A 17,253-nucleotide genomic window follows, 5' to 3' on the forward strand; every position below is an offset into this window, starting at 1 on the left:
GAGGGGAAGGGAGAGAGAGAAAGAAACATCAATGTGAGAGAGAACCCAGGGATCGAACCCACAACCCTTTGGTGTATAGGATGATGTTCCAACCAACTGGGCCACTTGGCCAGGGCTCCCCTTTACTGTAAGGCTTGAGCGGCCTCCAGGGTGTGGTGTGAATGTGCTGCTCCAAGGGGTCACGTGATCTTGGGGCTGTTGCATGGAGGTGTCCTCCTCTGTCACCCCATATATCCCCGAGGGCAGTGGCCGAAAGGCTCCCTTCCTATGGCAGCACTAGCTGCCTTGGTCCCAGAGGTGCTGATGCTCAATAGACAGGGACCAATGACTCACTGGGGACCATTCCTTCGTTACAGAGGTGAGGCAGGACCCCTGGGGACCACATGATACTTGCACTGCTTCACCCTCATCCAAGGTCTCTCAGAAGCAGATTCCTGTCCAGACCCTGAGAGAGGAGACGAGTAGGTCTGGTGGCCCTGATCGTCCCTGGCCTCAGATGTCACTTGCCTTTCTTGTTCTTTTCTTTGGTGACCACGGTCATTGCCATGGTGCTGGAGAGCTGGGCCTCCCCACCATGGGGCAGGCGGGAAACCTGCACTGAGCGGAAGACACTCTTGAGGGTGTTCTTGGAGCTGGCATCTCTCTTGTCACCTTCCCTCCTCCGCTCGCCGGGGTGGCCGAGCCAGTAGTCCACCTGGAGGCCAATCACGTCCCCATATGGGCTGCTGGGGCTCCTGGAGAAGGGAGCAATAATGGAGAGTAGGTTCTGCCCTCAGTTCCCAACTACATGGCCAGGTGGGGGTGGGGGGCTGAGCGGGGACCGCCAGGCTGTGGGAGGGGTGAGAGGTGGCTGACCAAGTGGCTCCAGGGTCCCTCTAGTCTCACAGAAGTGGCTCATGAGGGAGTGAGAGGCTGATCTGAGGAGAAAGCCAGGAGAGGGCGAAGACTGGGATCACTGTGAGGGAAGCAATGAGGGAGGAGGAAACAGAAGATGCTTTATGGAGGAAAAAGGTGTGTGCATACACACACATGTGTGCACAGGCACCACACACCTGCACGTGCACACACACCAAGCAAAACCGGCCAGAGGTCCTAGGTTAGGTGGGGCAGAGGCGGCAGCACGGCTGTAGCAGCCCTGGGAAGCGGATGGAGGCTGACCTGCAGCTCTCTTGCTCCTGGCACTTCTAGCACAGGGATAATTTTAGCTCCAAGGAGAAAAAGAGTTGATGTTTTCTTGAAAGGAGGCGTCAGACACAATAGGAACAGAGGCTACAAAGTCATCTGACATTTCTCTCTCTTTTTGCCTGGTTTCAGCGGTGCTCGGAAGTATAAGCTTAAACTGGCAGGGGCTGATCCAGGCCCCCCAGGAAGCCTGGAACCCGGATCACTGGGACCACATGTGGGATTTCCTCCTTTTCCTGCTCTGGCCCTTCACGGAGGGAAATGAAAAGGGGGAGAGGGTGGAGAACAGGGTTAGGCAGGCTTCTCGCCATCTAAGAGCACCTCAGACTCCTCAGGGGCCACTGTCACTGGTGGTTCTGGAAAAGCCGCTGGCCAGGCCTACCCTCTCTGTTGCCACAAGGACCATCATCAGAGGGAGGAGAAAGAGGCGGAGGCTGAAGGAAGGGAAACGGAGGGAGGAGCAGCAGCAGCACCTTTCTGTTCCTGACCCAGGCCAGCTCCTCCCCCACCTCAGAGCCTGTCCCCTCGCTCCCCCGACAGAGCGCCTGCTCCTCTGCCCCGAGGCTCACGGGACAGCTGCCTGCAGGGGCCTCCCTGGCATGGGCTCTAAATTCTGGATCCTAAGAAATTCCTTCTCCTTTCTAACCAACCCCCTCACCCAACATACTTCCCACGGTAGCCCCTGCAGTCCATGCAGTTTGAATTTCTGTGTTGCTTTGACCTTGCCGGGGCCCAGGAGCCTGAGCTCCAGAACAGGGGACTGCCTGTCTCAGTCACAGCGACAGCGCCATTGCGCTGATGCACAGACTGTAAACATGAAAGACAGCAGCACCTCCCCTGTGCCAGGCACACACTGTGACCCAACTACTTCACTTCTCTCACAGGTCAGAAATGAAGCTTAGCAACTTGTCCAAGGCACAAAGATTCTTTGCTTGACCCAACTTCAGTCAGGCTCCCGAATCTTCTCTAGATCCACCTGTGCACTTCCTTATAAAAGTTTTAGCAAAAACCTTGCTATGTCACCTAGCAAGAACCTCCACCATCCATATCTGATCAGGTTCCACGCCCCCGCCCCCAGGAGATGTCAGATGCCTTGACTTGTCTCCATCAAGAGTCCTATGAGGTCAGGTTAGCCAGAATCTCCCACCCCCGATGCTTCCTCTAGTAACTTTCCACTCACTGACCCCCTCCGCTTCTTGGCTACAAATCCTCACTTGTTTATGCTGTATTTGAGATGAGCCCCATCTCTCTCCCCATCATAGTGATTCCGATCCCTATCAAGACAGCCCCCCTTTGAATAAAGTCAAAAAGGCTCCCTTACGGTGCTGTAAGTGTCACTGACTATAACGGAACCGCAGCTCAAACCCAGGCGGGTCCGACTCTCATGCTCACTCTTTCCACCACGCTGGGCAGAATCAAGACAAGACGTGCGCACAGCGCTTTACAGGCTACAAAGGGCCCCTCAGTCAACCCTGCAACTGCGAGGCAGACAGAGCTGTGTGATGAGTTGCCCAGCCAGTGACCTAAGTCTCTGCATTCTCACCACCATACTACCCTCTAAACTCAGTGTGCTGCCACTGTGCCACGATGCCGCAGGGTAGGGAAGTCCTGGACCCTGAGGGAGGGACACACAGGAAAGACAGGTACAGGTGAGAGCCTTACCCCACGACAGCGAGGGCACTGCTCATGGACGGGGAGGAAGGAGGGGTGGCCGTGGCATCTCGACTCAGGCCTGAGCTGGAGGGTGGGGACGTGGAGGGCACAGTGAGGCTGACCACAGGTGCGTCGTCCCCTTCGCCTGCTGGGTGACAAAACACAGTTGGCCAGAGGAAGCCACTCCTGACCAGTTGGTGGCAGTGGTTGAGGTAGCCTCTGTCTCAGTGGCAGCCTGCTCTCCTTTGGGCCTTAGATACCTGCCCTCCAGCCCCTGCCACCGCTTCACTGGGGAGTGAGGATCCCAGTGCTCCTGCTCAAACTCTGACACCCAAAGTCTGCACCTCTGGCCTGCTGGCCTTACTCCGTAGAAGCAGAGGGGTCCCAGCTCACCTGTAGCAGGAGAGTCTTCCACCAGCCCCACCTTCACCACCTGGGAGAAAAGGAGACACCAAAGCTGCACCCAACTAGAAGCAGATGGTTGAGAACAATAGCCATTACTATACACTATTTCCGTGGTCGGCAAACCGCGGCTCACCAGCCACATGCGGCTCTTTGGCCCCTTGAGTGTGGCTCTTCCACAAAATACCATGTGCGGGTGCGCACGTACAGTGCGATTGAAACTTCGTGGCCCATGCACAGAAGTCAGTATTTTGTGGAAGAGCCACACTCAAGGGGCCAAAGAGCCGCATGTGGCTTGCGAGCCATGGTTTGCCGAGCCGCAGTTTGCCGACCACTGCACTATTTGATTGTGGGCTTTTAAAATCTTTGCAAATCCAGAGCAGCCCAGAGCTGTGAGATGTGAAAATACCAGTTCCAAAAAAAGAGGTGGGGGCCCAGGAGACCTCACACTCTTCACTAGGGATGAGGGCCAGCAGGAACCATTTCCATGTCCTGATCTCCTTTCGTCTAAGAAAGATCACAAGGGTGGGAGGCCATCTTCTCAAATCAGAGAGAGAAATGAAGAGCCACCCTGAGAAAGCGGGGAGACAGTGTGGCAGGGGAGGAGCTCTCTGTGCCTGCCTGTTGCAGCAAGCCAAGGGAAGACGCAGCCATGTGACACCTGCTCCCTCCTTTCCAGACTTCCTGGAATCTGGAGGAATATTAATGAGGGGGGGGGGGTCCCAGCTTCAACCCCCGGGAGGCAGTGGGGTCCACTCCAGCTTCCCAAATAATTTTAGATGGCACATAGTGAATTCTGGGAAGGATAGAGGGCGCCCTCCAGTGGCCAGAAAAGAGCATAGCTAGAGACAGACCATTTGTCACAGCTGTGATATCAAGGGACTCAAGTCCTGTGTGCTGGCAGGCGGGGGGCCTACCACCTGGCAGAGGCTCAGCAGAACTGGGAGGCCACAGAAGGTAGACCCTGAGGACTGGCGTGAAGTGGAGATCATGCCCAGATGGTCCCCTTGAGGCTGGCTGCTTAGAACATAATGCTGCCATTCTTAGAATTTCCTATGCATTTAGACCCAGTAAGTAACACATCGATACTCAGAGCTTCCTGGATATGACTCCTTTTGCTTCCCTGGCATTGAAAGATGCTGTCACCAACTTTGTTTGAATTTTAGATTTTTTTATATCTCTCTCTTGGCTGTGATGATGTGAGTCAGACCGTCACCCAGGCTACAGGCCACGGTCTGGGGCCTCCAACACGACTATTGGAGCAGCTCCAGTGGCAAATGGGGACTGACTGGACCAGCCAGAAGGGAGGCTGTGTAAGGTATGAGAAAGGGCCAGTGAATATGCCTAGGGTCAGCCATCTCCCAAGACCCCTCAAGACATCTAGAATCTGGGCCGAGCAGAAGCTAGGAGAGTCCTCAAGGAGACTATGCAAAAAGATACAAGCTGATCTGGAAGGGAAATGTGAACATCCCGTACATGGAAACCCGAGTTTCAGCCATGCTTCTGTGGTATGGCCTGGCCCCGGCAGATCAGTTCTGTCCCCTCGGGGCTCCCTCTCTTGGTAAGTCTCTGTCTTGTGGCCCAGTCACACCAAATGAACCAAAGATCAGTACCACTGACACCAAAGAAGTCCATGACGTGTTCCGTGTGTTTTCAAAATCCAATGGTATAGAGATTCTCCCTTGACTACACAGGAAGGGACAGAAGAGACCCTTATTCTCAGTGGTCTATCTGACCCTAAAGATGGAAACAAGCTACTTCTCAGACTTCTCTTCAGAATATCATTTCTCATTCCTTGTATGGGGCTGTCCTGTGCACTGTGGGATGTCAGCAGCATCCTGGTCTCTACCCACTAAATGCCAGTAGCACCCCCACTCCCAGCTGTGAGAACCTAAAATGTCTCAGACATTGCCAGATGTCTGGGGGAGAACCGCCCCCAGATGGGAACCACTGTCTAGATGAGTCTGCTGTGTGTGCGCACGCGTGCATGTGTGTGGCGAGGATAGGCAGGCGTGGGGGATGGGTGGGGCAGAGAGGAGAGACAGTCAGTACTCACGCCAATGAAGGGGATAAACTTCTGATACGAGTCTTCATCAGGGCTGTTGGGAGAGACAAGAGAGCTCCACAGTTACTGCGTGGAGAGCTTTTCACGTTTTATGGCAGCGTTCAGGGATCCAGACACTACTACCTGACATCTTTCCATCAGGTTCCAGGATGGCACGAGGAGCCACAAAATGGAGGCAAAAGACCCGATTCTGCACACTAGACCCCCTGCTCCCACTTCTGAGTGTCAGTCCCTGGGATGGGCTTCTCTGTACTGAGGATGCCCAGATGGGTGTGGAGGCCCAGGGCAAGGGAGCACGGGCCTGAATGGGAGGCAGCAAAAACAATGACTCTCTCTATCTTTCACATTTTCCTGGGTTTCTACACCGGGAAATGGTAGGAAGGAAAATGTGAAAAAGCAAAGAAGATTCAAGATTGACCTAAGCCACTCCACCTGTAAGAATTGCCCCAAAGGGAAACTTACAACTTATGCCTGCAGGTCAGCATGGCTTCAGCCACAGGAAGCTGGTGCGTCACACCCGCACCGTTGATATACTGCATCACTCGCCCCACTACGTCCAGTTGCTCTGCAGAAAAGCCAGGAGATAACACCAATGGAGTTTAGTAGGCAGATCCAACAACCCGCTTAGAGAGACCCATGGGAAGACCTGGGAGTGGAGGTAGAAAAAGGGTTCCAAAGACCTGATTTTTTTTTTTTAAATCTATATATATAAAAGGCTACTATGCAAAGTGTCCCCTTGGGAATTCAACCAGGAGCCTGTGAATTAGATAGCTCGCTATGACGTGTGCTGACCACCAGGGGGCAGTGCAGAATGAAAGAAGGCCCCAATCGGCCCTGATCACCCGCCAGGTCTAGGGACCCTAAAGGTGCAAGATTTTGTGCACTGGGCCTCTAGTTAAATATATTTTAATTGATTTCAGAGCGGAAGAGAGAGGGAGAGGTAGAAACATCAATGATGAAAGAGAATCATTGATCAGCTGCCTCATGTACACCCCCTACTGGGGATTGAGCCTGCAACCCAGGCATGTGACCTTGACCAGAATCAAACCCAGGACACTTCAGTCCATAGGCTGACACTCTATCTGCTGAGCCAAACCGGCCAGGGCTGATGGTTCTGACTAAATGCACGATAGACCAAAGCACTGTCCTTTCTCTTCCAACCTGTCTTGCTCTTTCCCAGGCTAACCATGCTCCAGCCTCCATCTTTGCTCACACCAACCTCGTAACCCAAAGAATCCCCTCTTCTCTAGTAATCTGTGCCCATCACTTCCTTCAAGGTCTGAGGAAGCATTTGCCACCTCAGCCTCGCAGACCTCCATCTCGCTCCAATCCCTGCCACCTTACTCTGCATTTCAGGATAATATGGCTGGTGTGTTATTCATGTATCAACAGATAGCTCAGGAGCTATTTTCTGCTTCTATCTCATCTGTACAACTAGCATGCTCCCCCTCCCCCCCAGCACCCCCATGGCCCTCCTTATTTTTAGATGTACAGGAGCAGAACAAATAAATGGCAGAGACTAAAATCATCCAGGGTGGAAGGGCTGCACTTAACAAGCCTCCTCTTAATATAACTAAAAAGACAAACCTGAAGTGAGTGGGAGAGTTAGAGCCACAGGGGTATAGTAAAGCATACTCTCCAGCCTCCGTCAGCCAAGACCGGCCCTCTCTGAATCAGGCAGCATTCCGTCTCAATTCCTTACAGGGGGTTGTTACCTGACACTGGGGGCTCCGAGCGACTGAACAGGTCTCTCCAGCCAGAATCAAGGAAGGTGCTGCTATATCTACTGTCGACTGAGCCCAAGTATTTGGCCACAGGGTGAGAACCTGGTAGGTGGAGAGAAGGTGAACTGATTAGCGGACAGGATGTCGGCATGGCCTTTGGTCCCCGATTGTCCCTCCCTTGACCCAACCCACCACCCTGCTTCATGAGTGGGATCTGGCCTCTTTACCGAGGGGAATGATGAGAAAGCGCATGTAGCCAAGCCAATCGGAGGTCTTGCTGGCCAATGACTTGACGAAGAACCGGAGGATGGAGCTCAGGTAGGTCTGGCTGCCCAGTGCTGCCACCTTCACCGGCCGAGGCATGGAGGAGTTGCAGTTGCAGCTGGGGAGCAAGAGGACAGTCACCACCACTTTCCGGAGCAGCCTGCTCAGAGGAAGGCTCCAAGCTCAGACTTGACTGATCTCAACAACCCACAGGGGAGAAACAAACCAACAAACAAAATAGTACAGAGAGAGGCAATAAACCAGTGCTTTTGAAATTACGGAGACATCCCGGATCAGAGAGGATGGGCCACAGTGGGCGTGACCCCAGATGTCGGATGCCCGAAGTCTCCTTCCCCCGACAGGGACCCTGAGCCCCTGGGAGGTCCTAGGAGGGAAAGCTCTGACTCCAAATGCCAAGCAGCTCGGCACAGTTAGGGGTTGGAGTAAAGGGTCTCTGTAAAACCCTGGGTTCTCTCTTCCTGGCTTCTTCATCCTGGGTTTAAGAGGATGAGGCAGGTCAAGTGTGGCAGGTATCCAGGATGGGAGACAGGGAGGGCAGAGACATCAGAGCACCACGCCTGCCACTGCCTGACCATGCACCAATGTGGATTCTCGGTCTGACAAGGCCAGGAGGTACTGTCACCACTTGGGAGTCAGGGTGGGAGGGTGAGGTCAGAGGCACCCCAAAAGGCAGGGGAGAAGCCATGCCCTTACTAGCGCTGGATACGGGTGAGCAGGGCAGACAGTACAGCCTGGACCTCCACGGTGGAGCAGGTGCACACGACAGGCTTCCGCTGGTCCTGGAGCAGCTCTGCCACATACTGGGGTGGAGGAAAGGGGAAGAGACACTGGTAAGGCCACAGGGCAGAGACTCTGCTCCCCCACAGGAGCCAAGCTGCAGGGTCCTGTCCTCTGTCCTTCAGACCACTGAGGAGGAGGGATCTGGGCACTGGGGTCTAACTGGTTGGGCAGGGGTGAGTGGGAGCAGGCAGGGTGGGGGGTGTCACTTTGCCCCTCTGAACCACCTTCACAGACTATGGCCAACCACTGGATTTTACAACACTTTGCACTCCTCAAGGTACCGTCCTTCGCGATGCTCTCTGACACACACAACCCCCCTGGAAGAAGGTAGGACAGGTGATATTGTTGCCTTTTTTACAGATGAGGAAGGTGAGGTACCGAAAGTTAGTACTTAAGGTCCCATAGGCTGGAAAAGGACAGAAATAGGACTAGAACCCAGAGCCTGGGCTTGGTTCAGGGTAGGAGGGGCCTGAGGTACGGGGGTTATTTTCCTATTCTTCCAAGCCCTGCCTCTCATACACACCCCTGGGTGTCTCTTGCTCTCCAGAACCTTCCCTCCCCAGACCTGTGGTCTTCAGTGCTGTACCTGGCCCTGCCAATCAGTGGTGTTCACAAGGATGACATTTTCTGGGAGGGCTGCGTCTGACACCAGGATCTGGTTCAGTTGGTCATATACCACCTTTCTTGGAATCTGCAGGGACAAAAGTGTCTGTGAGGCAGTCCCCAGGGAGCTGGAGAGTGGCGCTGGGTAGGCTAGTGAGAGTTTGTGGAGCAGGGGTATTTGGAGACACTAGGACTTTATGGAGGAGACACAGTATCACACTGGCCAGACCAAAAAGGAAAGGAGGACAAAGAATAAGCAGAGTGCTCAGAGAACACTCGCATCCACAGGCACAGACCACAGCAGCCTCCTGACAGGGAGGGCAGGCCGCGAGATGCAGCAGGCATCCCACCACGGGAGCAGGACAGGCAGTGGAAGGACCAGGAGAGGAGGGGGGGTGGGGAGCAGGTGCTCAACAGGAGCGAAATGAGGGCACTGGGGAGAGGATTAATGAGTGGCAATGAGTGCTGTGCAGGGAGCCCTGCTGCCACAGGAACGAGGCATCTCAGGACCAGTGATTAACCAGAAAGACAACACGGCGCCCCAGGCGCTGGGCTATTCTAGTCTCTGGTTCATTTCCAGCTAGGTAAAACGCCAAACGCAGGAAGCCTCACTGACATAACTTTCAATATTTATCTGGTAAATAAGCAGGCTTGCTGCTAACTCCAGAACAGGAGCTGCATGAGGGGTCAGTTTAGAGCAAGTCCTTCCCAACCCCTGGTACCACTGACCTTCCAAAGGAAAACATGGTCCCCAAGGCCCAGTTCCTCTGTGCTTCCCAGTTTCGCTTAGGCCTTTCAGTCAAAATGCTTCACTCCCATTGATTTGGCAGCTTGAAATTAGAATAAAGGGCCTACAACAGGACTGAAGGTATCGGAGTTCAGGTTGGTGACGTCCAGTGAGATTGTGATGGCTGCCATCTTCTAGAACCGAGTCACCGCACAAACTAACGTCTGACGGAGGCAGAGGAGGCCAAACAAACCAGAGGGGTGGGACTGCCACCTGGGGCTGAAGGCAGGCTGGGTCAATGCTGGCATTTCTTGCCCCATCCCCTGCTCCCTAAAAACAGCCTGGAAGCCAATTCCACACTAGTAGTAATACAAGTGTGCTAGACTTCTCTAATTAGGTCTGTTTTCAAGACTTTTATTTAGAACATTTCTAAGTAGGCCTCCTTTCCTCTCAGCTAACTGCCCAGGAAGACGACAAAACAGAAACCATGGCCCAGCGGTGCTCGGGGGTACCTGTGTGCTGTGGCCCAGGTCAGGGGACCGCTCGCTGTCGGAGCTGTTGGTCCTCTCACTCAGGGGCTTGGAGAGCTGCCGCTCCTTCAGGGGTGTGCTCCTCTTCTGCCGGGGAGTGTGCCCCCCTTCCACTTTGCTGCCAGACATGTGACAAGGAGGAGGTGAGACAGCCCCTCTGACCCCAAGCCATCGCCAGCCCACTCTTCCCGGGCCCCGAGCCTCTGCTAAGTGTGGTCGCAGCCTTGTACCATCTGTTCGGCCTCCTTTGTTCTGCACCCTCTGACCTCCCGTTTTCAGAGTTTCTTCCCCTCATGAGTACCTGGGCGAGGCAGAGCCTTGGAGATCTGTTTTGCTGGACTTCATGGGAGTTTTGACTTTCTCTGGCACAATCAGGCTTGTACTCCCATCTCCAAACATGTCCTGGTCAGTGATCTCCTGCCATGGAGGAAAGGAAGCAGCGAGGGTTACTGCTCACTAGGAGCCTCTCGGGGTCCTGCCAGGGCCCATCACCTCCATGAGGAGAGTCAGTCATTTCCTCTTTTTCTAAAGCCCCCACCTCAGCCGGTGAGAACACTGTGGCTGTATGACTGAGTGCACCCACTGTGCTGGACAGCCTTGCTATGCAGTCTGTCCCCTACAGTTATGAACTATTTGTCAACACGCAAACCTGAACTGAGGTTCTAGCTTCTCTAGGTGGGAAGGAGAGAGTTTTAATCAGGAAGTAACATTATTAAATTTCATTTTTAAATGACCACTGTGCAGTATGGGCCAAAGTGGACAAGAGTGAAAGCTGGGTTATTCAGATTACTGGTGAATACAAAGTGCATGTTGTATAGTAAGTTTTAAATTAATCCTGAATCAAGCCTAATGTTTCACACACCAGGATCTTGAATGCAGTTTTAGTTACAAAAGGAAGCATAGCCTAAAACAATTCCTTCTTGGCCTCCACTAAACTATCAGGTCTCACTGTGAGGCTGATGCAAAGCACCCCCCAGATGGTATTTGGTAAAGTGCTCTGCTCCCTCCCACCAGGTCCAGCCTCCAGCCCCCCTGGATGAACTGCAGCTTATCCGGCGAGGCCCAGGTCAGATGTCCTCCCCCAGCCGGAGTCACTCTGTCCCTCAGCCTCTACATGGGGTATGCACGGGTTGGCTTTCCTCCTGCAGGGCTGCATCTCGAAGGCAGAGACGTGTTCTCATATTTGCATCTTCAGTAGATGCTAAGCACAGATGCCCAGTATATGTGTGTGGAATTCAATGTTTAATTGAATTGTGTACCCCAGCCAGTTCATTCCATTTCGTCAGGGCTTGGTCTGCTCTCCTGGACAGCTTTAGCATCTCTCAGAGCAAGGAGTTGACCAGAATTCCTTGGAAATTTAATGGCATGGCTGCCTAGCCATACATAGTAAGAGCAACAGGGGAGGAAGATATTTTTTTTTTAGGGTAAGATACTGGTCATCATCTCTCAGAAATAAATGAGGGCGACAGTGAGAAATTATCCAAATTAGCATTTGCTCAGCTATAATTAAAGGGCAAAATGGGGATATTTCTGGTTCACTAATTGGTGAAATAACCTGGTCTCCTGGTTACATTCCATGGGTAAGGATTTCAGGAGGAAGAAAACACAGGACATTCACAAGTCCACAGATTTAGGTAAAATTCCCATGGTGTTCCTAAGGGTCTTTTTGCCTTTGTTTCTAAAGATACAAAAACTACTTTAAACAGCTGAAACGGGAGGCTGAACCATACACACCAGGGTGTCTGTTTCAGTCAAGCTGTCATCTTGATTTTTAATCCAAGCAGATTTGACTTTTTCTAGAGCAGCCAATTCCATCTGTAAAAAAATATGATGATTAGTCATCACCAATCCAAATGATCACCACCAACTTGTTTCCTAGGTACCTTAGAAACGTAAACATTTCACTTAATCTAATGATCTAATGCAACCTTTGGGATTTTCATCTTATAACCATCTTATGAAGAGGTTATTTTGGTGAGAAGTAAGCCAGAGGTCATTTTTGTATCACTAAATCAACACAGTGAGACATGGAACCCAGAGTTTCTGACTCTCACAAGATGTCACCAAGGAAGAGAAGCTCGAAGTTAGGAGGCTTTGCTGTGGGGCCCATAAAGTCTTTCCCTGGACTCAGTAAAGCCCCTCGCCCAGGAGGAACATATGGGGCCCCTTCTGCTTGTCCGAAATTGCGAGAAGAAAGGAGGATCTTATAGTTCAGGTTCTTGATTTTGAGAGTGAAGACATCCATAATAGCCAAATGCTTTTGCTTGGTGTTAAACATCTAGAAAACCCTCAAACAGAACATACCAAACAAAGACAACCAATGGTAAGCCTTTTAGGTGTGAACTAATTATCCATTTGTTCCCAACTCTTAGCATTTCTCATAAATACTAAAAATTTATTTTGCCAATACAGATACACAGCCAGGATTTTCATATTTGCTAATATTGCTTCTGGTTATGCATGTACCAATATCAACATCATGAGCAGTTAAGAGTTATGGGACTTAGACACAGAAAAGGTATTTAAAAAACAAAAAACAAAAACATCTGTTATAAGAGTTATTTGAGGCAAACTGACGACAATGCCGGGAGCAAGATCTCAAATGCTCCAGAAAAAAGGTATTGGCCTCAGTGAATCTCTGATTCTTGTGGGGAAGCAGGAAGTCAGAAAAGATCAAGGATACCCTACTTCCTCCTAATCACCTCAAGTCCTTCCTCTGAGTAAATTAGAATATTGAAAAATATCAGATTAATAGGCTCAAGGGGTCATTTGCCAAACTAATGAACAAGGATCACAGAAGTAGGCCCCTGTGCCCTGGCTGGAAGGCTCGCTTGGTTGGAGCATCGTCCTGTACACCAAAAAGGTTGTGGGTTCGATTTCTAGTCAGGGCACATACCTACATTGTGGGTTTGATCCTCAGTCGGGCTGGGTATAGGAGGAAACCTATTGATGTTTCTCTCTCACATCAATGTTTCTCTCTTTCCCTTCCTTTCTATCTAAAAGGAAAAAAAAAATCAATAAAAACATCCTCAGGTGAGAATTAAAAATAAGAAGGCGCCTGAGTCATACTCTGAACCAGGGTTTCTCCATCAGGTGCTGCTGACATTGGGGCAGATCTTCCCTGAGGCTGGGCTGTCCTGGGTGCTGCAGGTTGGCCCCTGCCCACTAGACGCCAGTAGCAGCGCCTTATCCCCACCTGCCTCCTGTTGTGACAACCAAAAATGTCTGCAGTCATTGCCAAATGTCCCTTGGGAGATAAAAGTCATCCCTGGTTGAGAGCCACTGCACTAAGCCATCTGCAAGACTAACCCAACATACTTTAAACAGACCCTGTGACCCCAGATTTTGAGATGGTTTGGTTCAGAGCCATACACAATCAGCTGCCTCCAGATTGCACAGCTAGGTCATTTACACACTATGTAATAACCAATGTTAACAGAGTAGAATCATGGCAAAGTTCTGGTCAGACTTAACACTGAAGAGGATTTCACTCAATTTTGGGTCTCAGTGTGACAAATGATGGGTGATAACACAATTCTGCTGGAAGGTTTTTTGTTTTTGTTTAATATATTTTTTAAAAATTGATTTCAGAGAGGAAGGGAGAGGGAGAGATGGAAACATCAATGATGAGAGAATCATTAATCAGTTGCCTCCTGTACGCCCCCACCAGGGATCGAGCACACAACCCGGGCATGTGCCCTTGACCTGAATCAAACCTAGGACCCTTCAGTCCGCAGGCTGTTGCTCTATCCATTGAGCCAAACCAGACGGGGCTGCTGGAAGGTTTTAAAGTAGCATGCCCTGCAGCCACAGCATGTTTCCACAGCAAACCTGGCATACCCGACAACATCTTTAACTTGGTTTTGGGTTGGAGGGCACCTGTCAGCTATTTACTGACTCTCCTGGATGTCCCTGGCAACCCACTAGGAGCAAACTCCAACTTTCTGAGTTTCTATTCCTGCTCCTATAAATACTAAGGGTTTTTCTCTCCGCAGGACCCTGGGACCCTGGGACCCTGGCAGTGCAGGAGCCGTGTCTGTCTGATTGTGTGGCACTGGCGGCAGATGCTAGTAGTCTGAAGCACTGTGCCCGTGGGGCGATGCTGGCTGCTGCAGAGGTGCACAGGCTCCTGTGTGTGGTGGGAGGTGTACGGGGGAGGTTTTTGGCTATCACTGTGAGGAAGTACTAGTCTCCACCACCACCATGTACAGTGCATGGAAGCAGCAGTCTTTAGCAGCAGGCAGTCCTGGTTGGAGGGCTACATCTCCTGGCTGCCCCGGCGGCAGCACTGGCAGGGCCTATTGTCATCAGCTTGCACAGCAAATGTCGCTGCTGTGTGCGCAAGTCTTGGGAAAACTCAACAACTGTAATAATTTGTATTAGCAGAAATTCCTTCTGGTTCTAGTGATAAACGAAATCCTCTAAAATTTGGGGAACCAAAAGGAAGATTAAGAAAAATAAATAAATGGCAATGATAGGATATCAGGGAGCAAGGACAAAAGGGGCATCATATGTAGTCCTGCCTACGGAGCACAAGCTCAATATTTTTTCCTAATACACTTACAAGTTCTCCGTGTAAGAGCACAGCCTCGCTCTGTCCTTCCTTACCAAAGTGCCTTTTAAACAAAAGAATTCCAAAGTTCCACACCCACATCAAAACATATGGGCTCTTCAGAATAGAAACATCACAGAGAATCATCAAAGCGAGTTTGAAATCTAGCCAAGAAAACCAGAATTTGAAGGACTCACTAAGAAGACATCTAGCTTCTATTAGTTGCAGTGTATCAATCCGTCCATCAACCAGACACCACGCTAGAGGTTCTACCTGCATCCTCTCACTGTATCTTCACACTGCCTTGTAAGGCAGGCGCTTTATATTTTATAGAGCTACACCAATGAGGAACGAAGGTGTGGCAACTGCCCGAGTAGTTAGGGGACTGGTGAAGTCAAGATTCAAACTCAGTCTGACTCCAGAGCACATGCGCTCAACCCAGCCCTATCCTGCCCCAAATAAACGTTTTGCCTAAACAGGGACCCTTAGGCCATTATATTGTAAACACTGCTACTCAATTGACTTTTGAGCAACCTGGACTCCTATGCCAGCACCTTTTCCTTAAGAATAAGGCACCCGTGGCTCAGAGCACTAAGGAGATTTTTCTAAATGTTGTAAGCCATATAACAAGACTAAAGGAAAGCCTCTACACACATCCCAACAACCCAGAAACACTGTCATTAGTAGAAAAGAGTTCTCTTACTGACTTAATACCAATGGTCCTTAGCATTTACTGAGCGGTCACCCATTAGGTGCTATGTAGTGCTCCAGGCACTGACTCAGTTAATCATTTAATTGCATTTCGTTACAGCAGAGCCCCATTCTGCATTCCTAGGACACTGAAATGCCTTCCCTCGGCAGGTCCCAGGTTTCTCTCTCGAAGAGTCATCCCTTATATTTATATTTAAGATGGAATCTGGCTCTAGTGGCCAAGATCTGTCCACGTGGACAGTGACGGTTCAGGAGGGCCATCCAGCAGCCCCGGGAGAAAGAGCAGCCACCTCCTGAACATAAACAGTAAAGTGAGACCGCCTCAGCTCCAGATCACAGGAGCCTGGGCTGGAGAGTTGCTGAGGGCATAGGGTCTGCAAGTGGCAGGCCCGAAGTTTCTGTGGCGGGATTCTCAGTGATTCCTGGGGCTGGCTGCTTTCCCTTCCCTTGTTACCTCACTAACGCCACCTGGTGTCACCATCTAGGGCCAGACTGCCTGCTGTGCCTGTACCAGGAAGAGGGATTAGGTGGAAGACAGCCCCACCTGGAGGCAGCAGGCAGTAAGGCAGCACACCAGCTGCCCCACTAGCTAGCTTTTCAGGGGATGGGGCACCGCACATGCTTCATATTATTTCCCCACAATTAATATCTATTTGCAGGATGAATTTTGTGTTCCTTCTCTTAAAGCAGCAAGAATAGAAAGACTTAGACGATTCAGTTTCTTTGACCTAAGACAAGACATTGGGCTTTCTTAAATCATGCACAACGTCTTTTTGCCTTTAGTTGTAAACGGAGGGGAGAACAGCTTCCCAGGACCTGAGAGAGATACAGCACCAACCTGGGTCCCTGCCTCTGTCCTCTACTGGGAGAACCTCCCCAAGCAGGAACAGAGCACAGTCCAGGGTGATGCTGGGCTCCTGGGGTGCTACAGCAGCCAGCACCTTTCTCCTCTTGTCATCAGGCAAAACGGGAACCTGCCCACTAAATTTTACATTATTTGAAAGCACTGCCCCCTTTATAAATAAACCTACATATGTTCCGTGTCTCCTGAATAAACCTGTGGGCTTCCGGCCCACTTTGCACCTGTTCTTTCTCCAGCCTGGAATGCCGAATCGATTACCATTTGCCGGACGCCATGCTCCCAGCTACCATGCAACAGACAATGAGGGAGAGGTTTTGAGGCGCTGTGTGCTCTGGGAGGGAAGGCTCCAAGTGAGGGTGGGATCAGACCAAAAAGAACACCCAACCGGCTCCAGCAACGCCCTCAGACAGCTAAGCTCCCAGCTAGGACTGAGATGACAACCGAGGTTGAAATAAGAGGAGATGTTCTTCTGAGGTCACAAAATGAGCCAAGAGCAGAGGGCCCAGAGTGTTAAGCCCCAACACTCCCCAGGCCCCTCTCCCCTTCCCCACAGCCATTGGTCTTGCTCACAGGGCTGGTAGTGTCTTTGCCGAGACTGCCCTTGCTGTTGAGGCTGCCAATCTCCGTCTGCGAGCTGGACTGCGACATCCCCTCAAAGAAGGGCCTGTGGTGAGGAAGCACAGCCAGGTCAGTGGCCACCAGGGCCCAGAACAGCTGCTCCTGGGGAGCTGGGTAGAGTTGGTGCTCAAGAAAGATCAATGACCTGGCTTCAAGGACACCTGGTGAGGAAGGACACAGCAGAGGCTGGACAAGTAGGGACCTGGACTGAAGGACTTTTGTCAGTTAGAAGCAAACACAATGATCTTTATCCAGATAGCTGGAGGTTCAACAAGAATGAAGAACCGAGATTGCCTGGTAATGGGGGGAAGTGGGGGAGGGTCTAGGAAGGAGAGGCATGGGGAGACAATTTGCTAGAGGAGGTGGGGCCTCACTTAAGCTTGGGCTTTGGAGTGCTAAGGATGCTCTCCGTCTCCTCCATTTCAGGGCCACTGTCGCTGGGGTTGTACATCTCCAGACTATCATACAGTTCATCCAAGTCCTCCTCCACCTCACGAATCTGCTCCCGGGATACGTGTTCCAGTCCAAAGCCCACCTGCAGGGAAAAAAGGTCTTTAGT

At 51.3% G+C, this 17,253-nt stretch overlaps 1 protein-coding gene across 2 annotated transcripts in view; it reads right to left on the reverse strand.

Annotated features, from left to right (window-relative positions):
• The window catches only part of PACS1 (phosphofurin acidic cluster sorting protein 1), a 97,362-nt gene that overhangs the window by 2,462 nt on the left and 77,647 nt on the right, over positions 1-17,253 (reverse strand). Inside the window, exons 9-22 of one of the 2 annotated variants that reach the window (XM_036326569.1) lie at positions 17,069-17,229; positions 16,647-16,740; positions 11,686-11,766; positions 10,253-10,368; positions 9,934-10,069; positions 8,678-8,782; positions 8,005-8,111; positions 7,254-7,408; positions 7,018-7,128; positions 5,765-5,867; positions 5,294-5,336; positions 3,229-3,268; positions 2,845-2,980; positions 508-734 (exon numbers count right to left, since the gene is read on the reverse strand). In XM_036326569.1, coding sequence (XP_036182462.1) covers positions 508-734; positions 2,845-2,980; positions 3,229-3,268; positions 5,294-5,336; positions 5,765-5,867; positions 7,018-7,128; positions 7,254-7,408; positions 8,005-8,111; positions 8,678-8,782; positions 9,934-10,069; positions 10,253-10,368; positions 11,686-11,766; positions 16,647-16,740; positions 17,069-17,229 — 1,615 coding nt within the window. Of the gene's footprint in view, positions 1-507; positions 735-2,844; positions 2,984-3,228; positions 3,269-5,293; positions 5,337-5,764; positions 5,868-7,017; positions 7,129-7,253; positions 7,409-8,004; positions 8,112-8,677; positions 8,783-9,933; positions 10,070-10,252; positions 10,369-11,685; positions 11,767-16,646; positions 16,741-17,068; positions 17,230-17,253 lie in introns of both variants that reach the window. The other variant, XM_036326568.1, reaches the window with a different exon arrangement.

This window comes from Myotis myotis, unplaced genomic scaffold, assembly GCF_014108235.1.
Source record: "Myotis myotis isolate mMyoMyo1 unplaced genomic scaffold, mMyoMyo1.p scaffold_m19_p_10, whole genome shotgun sequence".
Lineage (NCBI taxonomy): Eukaryota > Metazoa > Chordata > Mammalia > Chiroptera > Vespertilionidae > Myotis > Myotis myotis.